The sequence below is a fragment of the Babylonia areolata genome, chromosome 5 (assembly GCF_041734735.1).
Source record: "Babylonia areolata isolate BAREFJ2019XMU chromosome 5, ASM4173473v1, whole genome shotgun sequence".
Taxonomy (NCBI): domain Eukaryota; kingdom Metazoa; phylum Mollusca; class Gastropoda; order Neogastropoda; family Buccinidae; genus Babylonia; species Babylonia areolata.
Genome location: NC_134880.1, coordinates 16084853 through 16100856, shown reverse-complemented (window position 1 = coordinate 16100856; position 16004 = coordinate 16084853). Strand labels below are relative to the sequence as shown.

The 16004-nt window shown below is 39.0% G+C and overlaps 2 protein-coding genes across 2 annotated transcripts in view; one reads left to right on the top strand and one right to left on the bottom strand.

Moving 5' to 3' along the window:
• The first annotated feature begins 231 nt into the window (after positions 1 to 231).
• Positions 232 to 4486, top strand: LOC143281966 (uncharacterized protein C3orf38 homolog). The gene is made up of 3 exons (XM_076587315.1): positions 232 to 400; positions 1059 to 1255; positions 2414 to 4486. Exons 1-3 carry the CDS (start codon positions 280 to 282, stop codon positions 2999 to 3001), a joined length of 906 nt encoding a protein of 301 aa, XP_076443430.1. The 5' UTR covers positions 232 to 279; the 3' UTR covers positions 3002 to 4486.
• Positions 4487 to 7754: 3268 nt separating this feature from the next.
• Positions 7755 to 16004, bottom strand: part of LOC143282392 (endonuclease 8-like 1) — an 8499-nt gene continuing 249 nt past the window's right edge. Inside the window, exons 1-6 of the mRNA XM_076588014.1 lie at positions 15687 to 16004; positions 14002 to 14121; positions 12772 to 12953; positions 11595 to 11750; positions 9227 to 9285; positions 7755 to 8605 (exon numbers count right to left, since the gene is read on the bottom strand). The exon at positions 15687 to 16004 is cut by the window's right edge and continues 249 nt beyond it. Of these exons, the coding sequence (XP_076444129.1) occupies positions 8195 to 8605; positions 9227 to 9285; positions 11595 to 11750; positions 12772 to 12953; positions 14002 to 14121; positions 15687 to 16004 (1246 nt within the window). The 3' untranslated portion in view covers positions 7755 to 8194. The remainder of the gene's footprint in view (positions 8606 to 9226; positions 9286 to 11594; positions 11751 to 12771; positions 12954 to 14001; positions 14122 to 15686) is intronic.

The window sequence follows — 16004 nt, the reverse complement described above, 5'->3', positions numbered from 1 at the left end:
ACTTTCGCGGCGTTGGACGCGTAACTCAATGAGGCAGCCATTAAAAAAAATTATAGGTCCCGTAGCCATAAGAAAACAAAATGGAACTTCTTTTAAGAGAGAGAGAGAGAGAGAGAGAGAGAGAGAGAGAGAGAGAGTATTCAATGTGAGATTTCCTCTTCTTTTTTTTCCTTCTTTTTTTTTTTTTTTTTAGAATATGGCTAGATTCTGGTAAATAGTCAAAATCGAATTTCCTTTCCTGTTCGATGGAAATGTAGACAGTCTGAACAACATCAAAAAATGTTGGTAGGGAAAGAAAAGGAAGGCTGCTTTCGGCTCTTAGGTAAATTGACCACCGAAGAAATACTTTCATTAAAAAATACTATTACCAATCGACTTATCGCTTCAGAAAACAGGGACGGTGAGTATCCAGAAGCTTTTGAAGATAAATGTCGGTAAATCACGCAGTTTCACTTTCGATTGTTTGACTGGAACTTGGCAAACTATTAGTATTTTACTTTTAGTAGAGATTATTTCAACCGTTTCACAGTCGGAGTATTTGTTGCCATTGACTTTGCCATATGCCACAGCAAACTGTGCCATTTCCACAAGCCGTAACTTCCTGCAGTACAATGTTCAAGTTCAGGTTCAGGTTTGGGGCGATGCCAAGCACAACTCCTCTTCACTGAAAAAAAAAGTCACCTGTGCTGGTCAGGCAACCAGGCTAATGTCGGAACGTCGAGCTTGAGTAATGTATGCTTGCCCGAAAGACATAATGTCATTTAAAAACAATATATTCTTAAGCTACAAGTACAACAGGTCTTGCAGTGTAAAAACTGTAAATCACAGTGTAATCTTATTGTTTAAAAAATCAAATTGGATTATGTTTTTTTCCTTCTGTGTTCCTTACTTTTATAATAGTATCCATTTTTAGACATTGCCACTGATCTTTATGTCGTAGACAAGTGATGAAATGTGTCACAATATGGGTGGGCAATAAAATTAGGGGCTAAACTTATCAGTTTGCAAATGATTTAAATTGTCAAAGCATATTTAAACAAGTATTGTCTTGCTTTCAGAAGCAGTAAAGGCCATCTTGGAGTACTCAGAGTCAGCTGTGGAGCTGCTGCGTCGAAAGAAGATGCGTCGTGACTTGCTTTTCCAGTACCTGGCAGACTGCAATGTGGTGGTCCCAGTGAATGCAGAAAAATCTGAGTTGATACGCCATGTACTGGAATTCTGGGGTTCATCTGTGTCTTCAAATTATGATTTGGTGGTGAGGTTGCACTCTTTTGTTTATAAGTAAAACTAGCATGTGACTATGTTCTGCTTTGCAGAATGAATATTATTTTCATGAGTAATTCTCTGCATCTTTGTTGAGTTTGGTTTGTTTTTCTGACTGTTGAATGGAAGGCAAACAAGCCAGAGTTTAGACATTAATTATTCATCATAAACCAGATATACACAGAAAAAGAAAAGAGAAATGATATTCAGTATTAAAGATTCCCAGAAGAATGCTTAACAATGAACTGCTATTTTGTTCAGATAATCATAGATTTTACTTAGATATGCATAAACAGTGTGTATGTATGTAATCACCCCGGAACAGCTGTCTGTTTTAAAGATGAATTTATGCAGATAACTCATAATTTTTCATAGTCTTCAGACTTAGTCTGTACTAATCGTAAGATTGATTTAAACAGTCTTTTCTATAATTTAACTTTCAAGAGTTGGTTTTCATCAACTCAGATGCATGAAAAAAACTGACATCTCACTGCTTTTTTAACTCTTTCACCGCCAGTCAATTTAGAGTACAAAATTCCCTTGTGCTATAAATACAGAAAAGACAGTGGCTAAGATTAGCTGGGGATTCCCTCTACGATGTACAGAAAATATGACCTATCCTACCACCGAACATTAAGAGCAGTAGGTTCATGGATAACAGACCAGTGAATGGTTACCTTTCAGTGACATTGGTCTTCTAGCACACCTGTGCATAAATGCGAGCTTGGCGGTGAAAGAGATAAAATTCTGTTAATTATGTATTTTTTCTCATGGGGGATACTGTTTTTCCAGACACTAATGTAATCTCTTTTCTTCAGAAAATTGGTACAGAAATAGGTTTTGATACTTATGACATATATGATAGATCTAAGTAAACTTCTGGCAGAGTTCACAGTCACATCTCAGATTTGAAAGCTTTGAATATGAGACAGACACTTTTGTAGGCTTTCGTTTACAATCAGTGTAACCCAGAATTCTTTCACGCTCTGTATCTGACATTGATTAATATACTTAACAGCCTCTGTCTACTAATCAGGTAACAGAGATAATTTATAACACTTAGAAGCCTGTTCATACTAAATCATGTAACAGATAATGTTCAACTCTTGGAAGCCTGTTTGGACTATATATCAGATGTTTCATTTCACAGGACGCAGATTCCACCACAAGGGTTGTTGCTGCAGCTGCCCCCTCACCAGAACAGTCAAAGCCCACAATGCAGCAGTTGGGAGAAACATTTGCACGGTGGTTTTATCAGCTATTGAACACCGAAAACCCATCGTGTGACCCAGCATCAGCAGTGGAGGGAACATTCGGGCCCCACCACTTCTGGGAGAACTGTACCTTGAAGGTAGTGACATGCACTCCGGACAAGGCGGAGGAGAGCTACGAGGGGAATGTGCTGGTGGCGCAGAGGCTTCAGGCACTGGCTAGAGAAGAGCAGTTGCTCTTCAACCCCAACATCAGCACGGATGGGGTGCAGGTACAGTCCAACCCCCATGGGTTGGTAATCGTCATGGTGTGTGGCACTGTTCACCAACATAATCACTGTCTGGGTGTTTTTGAGCAGGTGTTTGGACTCATCAGCGATCCCCTCAATGAAAACACCTGGAAAGTCAAAGTGACCCAGTTACACCTGTCCAGTAGTCGGGTCACAGCACTGCCAAGGTTATCGGATGACTCTGCAAGAGAACTGCTTTCCGTGATGGGACCCATGTCTGTTGCACTTCGCAGTTGAAGGGAAAAAAAAACACACAGACAGGCAGGCAGACAACCTGTGTGCAAGCATGTACATGTATTCATGCACATAGCACACACACACACACACACACACACACACACACACACACACACATGAAACACAAAACACAAAGACACAGACAGACACCACATACACACACACACACACACACACACACACACAGAGCAGAGGTCACGGATTCAACATTTTCTTTGTGGATTTATGTAAGACTTCACTTGTGGTTTTAATGCAATTTTCTCTTTTAAAGTTCTGACCTAACATGATGAATAATTCAGTATAAAATGGTAGGATGCCAGAAGCATTTTACAGGTTTAAATGTGCAAACAGAATATTTATGCGCAAGTTTCTGTTGCAGGAATTCACTGTTTGGTTACATTTGTTGATGTATTAGAATCATTGTTGATATTTGGACATTGGTACAAATTTTGATAGTAGCCATAAGGCCTGCCAAGTCAACTGGGCAATGAGCTGGAACAAACTGATCATTCATATGTCTTTCTGACAGTTTCATAACCAAGGAACATAGCTGAGGTCTCCAGATTGTATTGTAGTGCTGTTTGTCACAATAGATTCCTCTATAAAATTCAGGCTGCTCTCCCCAGGAAGATAGTGTTGCCACTGTGCAGTACCTCCTTTCTGTTCTTGTCTGCAGTGTATTTGTTTTACTGTCAAAGTGGACTTTGACTACGAAATTTGCCAGGGACGACCCTTTTGCTGCCAATGGTTCTTCTACATGTGCTAAATGTATGCTGCGCACAGGATTTCAATTTGTCTCATCTGAAAGACTACATCACATTGAACATGAGAGAACAAAAAGATAAATGAATATGCTTAATTTGTTCTGCATCGGACAGGTGATACGTCTGACAGTGTATCAGTGTATCAACCAAGGTGAGTGAAAGATACAAGTCTGAATCAAAAAAAACTTAGGCATCAGATCTCCTCACATGAACATTTGAAGAAAATAAACTGTAAGTTAAGAACTGATCAGACTTATTTGTCTACAGACAATTGTATTTGTATTTTTGTATTTATATCTCTTTTTATCAGAACAGATTTCTCTGTGTGAAATTCGGGCTGCTCTCACTATGGAGAGCACGTTGCTACACTACAGCGCCACCCTTTTTTTTTCTGCATGCAGTTTTTTATTTGTTTTTCCTATTGATGTGGATTTTTCTACAGAATTTTGCCAGGAACAACCCTTTTGTTGCAGTGGGTTCTTTTACGTGCGCTAAGTGTGTGCTGCACACGGGACCTCAGTTTATCATCTAATGCGAATGACTAGCGTCCAGACCACCACGCAAGGTCTAGTGGAGGGGGAGAAAAAATCGGCGGCTGAGCCGTGATTCGAACCAGCATGCTCAGATTGTCTCGCTTCCTAGGCGGACACGTTACCTCTAGGCTATCACTCCACATTGTTATGCCTAATTCATGAAAACTAACTCACTTCCAGGATGTCAAGTGTTTTTAGGAAAAATCTGCTGATGTCTCTCTATTTGCATGAAAGACTTTGTGAGCCTGGACAGTTTCCCTGCCCTCACTGCAGATGCCCATGCAGATCGAAACTGACTCCACAGCCATATTATGTGAGTGCACACCAAACAAGACAGAAGTGCATAGATGTCATTGTTGGACTACCAAAAGAAGAGAGAAGAGGTGATGTTAAGAATTGCTTGTAAAGTGTTGAAATAAATCCAATAAGGATAACAAAGAGGCGCCGTGGGTCTGTTTGACGAACCATGATCTTTCAGCAATTTCAGTTTCCATACCTTTGCTTGTTAGTTTTCCATGAGTGCTACGAATGTGTTTTAAACCATGGAGAACTCCAGTGAAACTGACACAGAATCAACAAAATCTGTCCCAACCCCAAGAGAATGAGCTCTCTACCCTAAAATGGTGTCTTTCAGGGGTACACAGGTCTGCCGATACCTGAGCTTGTGAAATCACGTTTGTTGATGGTAGTGTTACAAATTCCTGCTCCTTTAGTTTTAAACTCATAATGCAAATCTGAAATGTGTGTGTATATATGTATATATGAGTTTATGAGAGAGGAAATGGTGAATAAAAAAAAGAAAAGAAAAAAGCATACACATGGATGGATTTGTGAGTCTCGTTTCCTTATTTCTTTTCTAGATGGATGTTTTGTTTCTCTTTTTTTCTCAGTTGTCTCCATATTTCGTTTTCCAGCATACAAGTATATTCTTCATAAATGCGCGCGCACACACACACACACACACACACTGAGTCACTCACAGTCTCTCGCACACACACGCATAGTGACACACACAAGGGTATATATACCTGACAGGCTCCTACTTTCTCAAGACTTGACAATGCTTTGTCAATTCAAGTTTTCTCGTTGGTCAGGCATCCTTGAAACTAGAACAGAAACTCTGAGGAGAAATTTCAGAAAAATAGTCATCACACTCAGCTGAATGATGGATTAATCAAGAAAGTCTGTTTCAATGAAGATTTGCCTTGGATCCGAAACAGGCAGACATTGGCATAGACCTCTGAAAAGACTCTTGAAGTAACACTGATCAGCAGGGAGCAGGGGTAGCCTAGTGGCTATGCACCCGATAAGGACATGAGTGTCACAGGTTCAAGTCCATGTATATACAGACTAGACTTTTCATTGCCCCCCTTGCCCCCTCCCCACATCCCCTTTTTGGAAGAGACAATAAACCTGTGTGCAGTGTGCACTTGGCACACAAAAAAACCCATGGCAACAAAAGAGTTGTCCCTGACAAAATTCTGTAGAAAAAATCCACATTGATTGTAAAACAAATAAACCTGCAGACCCCCCCCCCCCCCTGAAAAAAGCCAAAAAAAAAAAAAAATGGGTGGTGAAGCACTGTGGTGACGCTCTCTCCCTGGGAACGCAATGTGAATTTCACACAAGAGAAATATATTATGTCAAAAAGTGATACAAAATGTGTGGCTAGTTTACAAACAGGAAATGAAACATTATATTTTATAATGATAATATTGATAATTATAAGAGGGCATCTGGACCGCCCAGTCTTAAGATACAAAATCTTTGAGTGTATACTAACTCCACTCACAATACTCACAATACTGCATGCACAAAGAACCCAGTGCACCTCAACCAACAAACTCACACCCACTCCACACAATATGTACACACATGCGCGCGCGCACACACAAGCAAAACCTTGTCCACTCATAGTACATGACCATGTGCACATTTAAAAATAGTAACAATAATATAATAAAATAAAATAAAGAAACAAAAAATGTAAGTGAAGACAAGAAATTAAGATTACCAATATAGGAGTGGCTCATAAGAAGCGTGGATTTTTTCAGTTGTACAAGACTGTATCTGCCACCACAAAAAACAACAAAGCATGAACAGAAAAAATATATTCTAATGGAAAGCAATGTTTTAAAAATATCAAATTAGTTATGATATACCAATCATCATTTCTTTGGCTGACAAATTGACCAGTTCTTGTAAGGAAGGCCAAGACTGTGAAAAACAGCCAATTTCTAGCTGAAACTTTTAAAATGTGATGTCATAATGAAGCAGAAACTTTTATAACTGGTATGTGTGATAGTTCCATTTCACTGTTGCATCTGTGCATTTTAACTATCACACACACACACACACACACACACACACACACACAAAATGACACCCATAATCACAAATTAAAACAGGTGGAAATAAAACTTATATTTTCTGAGTCAGTAATAAGTATTGACAGGGATATGACAGTCAAATGGAATAAACATGATACATGCAATAAAGTTTTGTTAAAGACTGCTAATTGCCTAATTGTTTCAGTATTTCAAAGCTGAGAGAGAAAAGGAGAGACGCTGTATGAGAGAACTATATACAGTATATACAGTAAAGATAATGGCTCAAATTCATACTGAACACAACTGTGGAGGCAGGGTATCTGTCACAATGTCGGAAATGCTAGTTGTTGTCTTCTTCTTCTTCTTCTGCGTTCACTCGTATGCACACGAGTGGGCTTTTACGTGTATGACCGTTTTTACCCTGCCATGTAGGCAGCCATACTCCTTTTTCGGGGGTGTGCATGCTGGGTATGTTCTTGTTTCCATAACCCACCGAACGCTGACATGGATTACAGGATCTTTAACATGCGTATTTGATCTTCTGCTTGCATATACACACGAAGGGGGTTCAGGCACTAGCAGGTCTGCACATATGTTGACCTGGGAGATCATAAAAATCTCCACCCTTTACCCACCAGGCGCCGTCACCGTGATTCGAACCCGGGACCCTCAGATTGACAGTCCAACGCTTTAACCACTCAGCTATTGCGCCCGTTGTTGTTGTCTTCAAATATTAGACAGTTGTCATTGACAAGTACCCCTCAAGTCCTGACAGCACATTGGGTTATGCTGCTGGTCAGGCATCTGCTTAGAAGATGTGGTGCAGCACATATAGATTTGTCCCAACACACAGTGACACCTCCTTGGGTAACAGAACTGACCTGAACTATTGGCAAGGGTTTCCCTGTTTTTGAGCTGTGAATATTGCTGCTAAGCAAAAAAGTCAACACAGTTATGTACAATTTCCAGGACATACGATATTCTCACAAAACATATGCTGGATAGGCAAAAATGAAGACAATTGTGTTTCTTTTTTTGCAATCACCCATCCCCTTATATATCATGCTCCCCTATGACACTCCTCCCAGCCCCACCCCCCACAGGTAGCAAGCATCATTTTTTTTACCATTGCTTAAAAATCTTGTGTATGCAATTAGCAGTCTGCAATCACCAGAGTACTGCATATATTTCAAAGTTGATATGAAAAATTTTGTTTGTTTGAGAACCAAAAATTTGTGTGTCAGTGATACACAACATGAATAAATGTCTATCTCATCATGATTTTACAATTTACAGCACAGAGGTTGTAAGCCACACACCAGATTAACCAGTGACCTACAAACTGAGCTTCGAGTTCCAATACTACAAGCAGAAAAATGCTAGTTGGTTCACATTCAAACCAATCTTCCATACTGTTTATTTATTCACAGCATTGAGGTAGTTTGCTATCTTTCAGACTGATGTGACAACTTTGGTTTGAGCTACAAATTAAAACACTACATGCTGTAGTACAGTCCACAATTACAACAATCTTGGATTCTGCCTCACAGGCACACCCGTTCCGGTTTATTCTGCAACATTTGCTCCAATAACAGCTGCCCTTGTGGCCCTGCTCCTCACACCGGATTTGGATTTTGTGTCTTTCTCATCAGACTTCAAATTTCCTTTCACCCTTCTGGCATTTTGTTTTTTTTCTTTACTGCTGATTGTTTTTGTCCCTGAGATACCATTCGCCTCATCAGCTGCCTTTGAAGAAGACTTTTTCCTTGGTGCCTTTTTCACTTTGGTAGTTGTCTTTGATGTCTTGGTGGACTCATCCACAAGAGTTTTCAAAGATGTGCGGGTAATCCTTTTGGGCTTTGCTGGAGACCCTTGCTTGTCCTGCCTGCTGGACTTGGGACATCTTTTCATTTTCTCTGTGCTGCTGTCATCATTCTGCTTGTCTTCAGCATCCACATTTTCTTCTTTTTTCATCTTCTGTTGATAATAGATGAAAAAGACATTATTTATACACATACCCTGATATTTTGATAATTGTTATGTAGATACAGTGACTCTTGCTGAGTGTTTCCATCAACTAAATCTTAACCTAAAGCCAACCCCCAGTTTTTATCATCATAATTCTGAAGTGTGAATTCTTTCACGTGCCTAATGACAGTTTTTAAAAAAAGAAGTAAAATCAGTTTCTGACCCCCCCCCTCCCACCCCCCCCAAAAAAAAACAATGTGTGCAGTGTGGTCAGATTCCCTATGTCTTTGCAAATTCATGATCATAAAGTTCACCAAAACTATCCTTTTTTTCAAATTCAGGATCAACATTTTGGATGTGTGAGTGTGCACATGTGTGTGTGTGTGAGAGAGTGATTTAGAGAGATTGTGTGAGTGAGAAAGAAAGAGAGAGAGAGAGTGTGTGTGTGTGTGTGTGTGTATTTATGTGTGTGTGTGTGTATGTGAAAGAAAATGAAAACGACACTGGTGTTAACAGGAGAAATGGAAATAAATCTGCATATCTTAAGCTACAAAAAAAAACAACTCATTCAGACGAGTATCTTAAAGAAAAAAAAAAGATTCATCAGTCTCTTACATTTCACAAACTTACCTTCCCACTTTTGGTCAGTTTCTTGTCGTATACTCCGTGTCGCCTTTTGCAGCCACTTTCTGTAAATAAAGAAAAGACAAAAAAAACAACAACAACAAAAAAACTTCCGTGAAGCAAACTGACCTTAAGTCAAGGACAGAAAAGGACAGGGGGTTTGATGGTAAAGGGGAGGTGAGAAAAAAATCACAAATTTTGAAGAGTATTTATTCATGAGAATGGCATGCCACATTTTCCTTTTAATACTTAACCCATTCAATCCTTGGTGCTCACAGCCTCAGGAGGCTTCTATGCCATACTGATGCATAAAAAATTGCAGAAAATATACTATTTTCCCCCCGCAAATGTAGGACAAGTCAGGAAGTCCAAGATGGCTGCCGGAAAAGAGGACGCTGCTTCCGGTAACACAAGGGAGGTAACTACCAAGGGAGGCTATTTGCCACAGCTTCTTTTGATTTCTCTGCATAGTGGACTAGTAGTCTGGACAGGACAGGAATCCAGACCCCTGCCGGAGTCTGCACCAGCGGGTCACGGTTAAGTATGTGTAATTAAAAACTGTTTTAATGAGACAAATTTTGATGTCAGACCAATGCTTGGGTGCAGGGCTCAGCGAATTAAGCCATCTGCACCAAAAAGGTACAGGCCATCATCAACAACTCTTCTCAAAGGGACGTGACTCTGGGCTGCTCTTTCTCCATCTGCCCAACTGATCCGCAGTCGACGGGCGCAATAGCCGAGTGGTTAAAGCGTTGGACTTTCAATCTGAGGGTCCCGGGTTCAAATCACTGTGACAGCGCCTGGTGGGTAAAGGGTGGAGATTTTTACGATCTCCCAGGTCAACATATGTGCAGACCTGCTTAGTGCCTGAACCCCCTTCGTGTGTATATGCAAGCAGAAGATCAAATACGCACGTTAAAGATCCTGTAATCCATGTCAGCGTTCGGTGGGTTATGGAAACAAGAACATACCCAGCATGCACCCCCCCGAAAATGGAGTATGGCTGCCTACATGGCGGGGTAAAAACAGTCATACACGTAAAAGCCCACTTGTGTGCATACGAGTGAACGCAGAATAAGAAGAAGATCCGCAGTCTCTTCAGCTCTGATACTTTATAGTACTACTGTAATATGGAAATACTTTGACCACTGAGTCCTGAGTGGGAAGGGGCCAGTGGTGAAGGATTGCCAAGAAGCTTAGAACGGCTGAGGAAGAAGAGACAACTGTCTGGGTGGTCCGGGTTTCGAACCATCTTCTTCTTCTTTAGAAGGTGCAACTCCCACATTCACTCGTATACGAGTGGGCTTTTACATGTATGACCATTTTTACCTGCCATGTTGGCAGCCATACTCCATTTTCAGGGGTGTTTTGAACCATGACAGCCCTTGGACTCCAGTGGAGATTACTTTTCCTGATGCAACTGTATGTGGAGGAAGAAGGAGGAGGAATCTTGTGAAATGCCCCATGACACATTTTGTTTGAGTATCAATTTTCACATTTGATTATTATTTGAAAATAAATAAATAAGCATGGAAGTAGAGGATGGAAAGTTGTATGGAGAGTTAAGGGGAAAGAATGTAAGTGGACGATGGAATGAAAGGTGAATATGTTTGAAATGAATGCAAGTACATTTACAGGAAATTACTTAATGGGCTTTATAGTGGGAAGTCATTGTTTGGACAAGAAAAACAACTGATAATGAATGTAAAAAGTCAAAAACATCAATGCTGGAATTCACTGGTATCTGAGGCTAACTTTTGCTTTGATTTAGTAATTAGATATCAGATAGGTACCATTCGGTTTTAATCTAAGGTACCCAGTCAGGTAAGATAAAACTTCCTCAGGGTTTATCACAAGTATCTGATCTTGGTCCAATGTTATTTCTCATCTAAATCAATTACATAGTCTGTACTATTGGTTCTGATTATCATTTGCTGATAACATGAACATCTCTCTGGCAATAAGAAATCTTGTTACAAGAAAGGAAACCCTGAAAGCTGGCTTGAATAGAACAGATGCTTGGGCTTATACATGGAATGTCACATTTAATAAATCTAAAACAGAACTATTATTTCTGGAGTTCATATATAATTACAAACAGTGTTGAATATCTGAGAAACTGCTGCATGTCCACAGATATCTATAAGGAATTTTTTTCATTAAAGTCAAGGCTGCATTAACAGCATTGATCACAAGCTTCCTGTCAATTTTTCTGTATAATCTACAACGATGTTTGTCATTCTCTGACAGAACTGATCAAATGATACAATCTGTGTAACTAAAAGCTTTACAAAAGTATGCTGAAGTGATAATTTGTGGGGTTTCCTTCTAGTAAAGAACAAAAATAATGTAATGACATGACACGAGACTTTACCTCTAGGCAGCATGGGTCCTGGGTCCCCATGGTACCACATGGTACGCTTGTTGTGGTCAGCCACGTTCTTCATGCCACACTTGTAGTAACACTGCAGCCACAAACTGAACTTGGACATGTCGCTGTGCTCATCCTCTGGGAGATACAGACTGGTTCCTGCAACATGTGAAGCATGATGGTTTTTATGGCTTTTTTTGTTGTTGACAGTATCAGTATCAGTAGCTCAAGGAGGCGTCACTGCTTTCGGTCAAATCCATATACGCTACACCACATCTACCAAGCAGATGCCTGACCAGCAGTGTAACCCAACGCGTTAATCAGGCCTTGACAAAAAAAAACAAAAAAAAAACAAAAAACAAAAAAAAACACCTACTACAGCTACTACTACTACTACTACTACTATTTTTTGACAGTATATAATACTGGTTCTTGAGAATTATGATCATGAAAAAAAGTTGTTTCCCTACTTTTCAGCACAGACTGGTTCCTGACAAAAATAATGTGAAGCATGATTTTTTTTCCCCATAGCAGATAATAATGGTGATCAAGAATTATGATCATGAAAAAAAAAGGTTTATGTTTCCTGAATCAACAGTACAGGCTGTTTCCTGCAAAATGTGCAGCATGTTTTTTTTTGTTTTAGTTTTATTTGTTTGTGTTTTTTTTTTCCTCTGGCATCCCCCTTGGGGGATTTCTGGAACAGACTCTGCAAGAATCTGTTATGGTTATAGAAAGGTGCTCATAAAGTGAATGGTATAACAAATTTACAATCTACTATTAAAAAGACATTTAATATTTCATTCCTCATCTGATATCTTAAATCAATCTGAAACTTCAACAAACAAAAAAAAAAAGAAAAAAAAAGAAAAGAAAAAAAAGATGTATCTGCTTTACAGAAATATTTTTGATATAAATAAAACCATACCTTTGTGCCTGATTTACACAAATAAGTTTAATAATCAAAACATGTTTTGCCAAGTTTTCTGAAAAATGAGTTTTGTTTCTTTTACATGCTTCCAAGAAATCAGCAAAAAGGAGCAAGACAGGACAATGCTCGTTAATATTCTCAGACTGTTGACAGGCGCATATCATTAAGAACAAACAGACATGTACATACACAAACACAAAAAACACACAGGACAGAGTATTTCTCACACCAACATATCTGGCAAATTACCCAGGCCGACAACTTCAAGCGGAATGGTGTTGCACAGTTCCAAGATGTCTGGTCTCTCTGCCTTCACCTTTGCCTTCGCAGTGTCCTTGACCCCATCTTCAGTCTTGACCTTCACATCATCGGGAACATCAGGCAGGGCAGAAAAGACAGCACGTGCTTGATCGAATGGCCTAACTCCTCCTCTGCACATAGCAAATCAGAATATGACAAAAAAAACAACAACAAAAAACCCCTCAACTAACATGGTCTAAACTGAAACGTTAAATACTCTTCATCATTACTATCATATAGATCATGTCATGGGTGAAATTTTTGTTCTGGAATGTACACAACATTAACAAAATTAAATGTTAGTGTCAGTTTTTAAATGGTGTAACATGAAAATTTTTTTCAATAAACACTTACAAAGCAATACTTTGAATAATTTGCAATGAATTTATTTTTGTTGAAGTTTGACTAAAACTTTGCTAGCTTTATCAACAATTTCCAAGGCAAAATCCTCTTATAATGTCAAATTAATTCTTTAACTGTTTGTCAGTGGTATCTTTATCATTTTTTTAATTAATCTTTATTAATTAAATACCTGTATATGGTATTGTCTAAAGTATAACTAAACTGTTTGCATAAAACAAATAAATCTTCCATAGCATCCAAACAAAGTTGAAAGAAAATCAATCAGAGCAAGCATTTGCCTTTCTCATTTACCTCTTCATACTGACAATTTCTTAAAATTATTTCTACAAGTATTACTCAGGCGCCAAGGCATAACTGACTTGATGTTGGACTTTGATCTTGTGTTCACCATGATGGTTTTTTTTGTGGTTTTTTTGTTGTTGTTTTTTTGACAGTATCAGTAGCTCAAGGAGGCGTCACTGCTTTCAGTCAAATCCATATACGCTACACCACATCTACCAAGCAGATGTTCACCATTTTGGCGATGTGTTGTGTGTCTTTGGCTGAAGCATGCTTCTCAGATTTTCCTCACTCCACTCTGGTGCGAACAAGGACCTGATTGTGCCTGAGGAAGTTTAAAATGGTGGACAGGAATGGGCCACACCTTCCTATGCCTAGCCCCAGTGTATATAAATTCACTTAACATTATAAACTTTTTAACTAATGTGATGCTGTAGTCTACACACAGAGAAATCTGTTGTGATAAAAAAAACAAACAAACAAACAAACAAAAAAACAAAACAAATACAAATACAGCACCACACTGTGACTGGGTACCTGTAACAGATCTCAGCACGCAGGTAGTTGCCTATCCCATTGAAGTATTTCTGATTGAGCAGCACTTCACACACAGGCTTGTTGAAGGCAGAGTTGTCCAGACTGTTCAAAACATTGGATCTGAAAGCATTCAAAATCTTAGTTCACTGCACCACTGGATCTGACATGATGATAAAATCTAACATAATGAGCTTACATATTTATACTGTGTACCATTTTGTGTTAGTTTGGCTGTTCTTTCATCAACCATCTGACAGCTTTCTATGACTGCCAAGACCATTAATGCTACTTCCTATCATTGTCCTGAATTGTTACAAGAATGAAGTTTGACTAATGCTTGAATAAAAACAATAAAATGCATTAAAATAACTAGACATGTTTTCTCATAGTAACCAACAATTAATAATAAATCCCACACAAGAAAACAACAACACTGTATGAATGATTGACAACATTGCATTTTGATACTGGTACTGATAGGTATATAATCACAGCTATATATAATCACAAAAACATTTTTTTAGTTATTGTTTCCTGACTCTGCCAAGCAAAAGAAAGGAAATAACTAAACTCAGAAGAGCCCTCTGAGGTGATGGTGATTAATTTAACTAGGTTACATCTGTTTCAGTATTTGCAAAACATACCTGTATGTTATAATCAAGATGTATATTCATTTCTTGGATAATTTAGTATTTTCTCCCTTGAAGTTGAACTTTCTGTAACCCCCGAGTATGGCTGCCTATATGGCGGGGTAAAAATGGTCATACACGTAAAAGCCCACTCGTGTGCATCTGAGTGAACATGGGAGTTGCAGTCCACGAACACAGAAGAAGAAGAAGAAGAACTTTCTGTACTGTTAAATAAAGCATGTGTGTGTGTGCATGTAATAATATATCTGATTGTAACCATGTGTGCGAGTTTGTTATGGATCATATAAAAATGCATCTAACTCTGTTATATCTATAATGATGATGCAGATGGCAGTGTTCATAAGGTTTTCTTTTTGGATCAGCTGGATGTATTTAAAACTGGTATTTTAAACTGTGAAGAAAAGGTCTTCCATTTCAACTGTCCAAGCTGTCAAAGTTTTGTCAAAATATAACATCACTGGAAAAGAACACAACACAAAACATGACAAAAGATTTATCCCTGACCAGCAACATAACCCAACACACTGCATGTCAGGCCTTGAGTGCATGAACACATATACTGTGTACCTGTCAGAGTAGATCTCTTCTACAGAATTTAGCCATAGGAAAATACTTGAGTTATCATGCTAGTTGCTACACATGGAACCACTATTCATCAGCTTATCTGAATGACTTAGATGTCCAGTTAGATTTTCCATTCAAACTTGGGAGAAAGGAGTGACTGAGATTGGAAACCAGACCCTCACATTCATAGTTTTGTGTTAACCTTTCCTTCACCTTCCTCCCACCTCAGTCCATGCTAGTTGTAAGATGAAAAAACTCTTTTCATCACTCACACATACACATATGAAGAAGAACATTATGGTGATGAATAGAAGGAGGATGTGGGGAAAAAGAAGATGATGGTAATTTAGAAGAAATGGAAAAAGAAGACACATCTTGTCAGAGGCTGATACAGTAGCGTGGGAGTGGGAGAGTTAGAGGCAGGTTGATAGACATTAACAAAGACAAATATAAACCACAACAGCTGAGCACCTGAATTGTGGATATTCAAACAAGACACAGGGTCCTCTGTCAGGCGACCAATCAGCCCCAACCTGCCACTTCCCGAATCGTCGGTAGTCAACAAAACTGAGAGCCATGTCGTCCGTTTTGGTGAAAAAGCTGAGGTGGGCATGTTTAGGTAACTCTGAAACAGATGTGAACTCGAACTTCCCAGACATGCCAAAATTAAACAACAGATGCAGTCGTTTCGCAGCTTCAATCTTTGAAGTGACAGCCCCATGCTCCACATTCGATTTTTCGTCTGCTTCTCTTTTTAACGACTGTAAAAAGACCTTAAGCTCTTTCCCG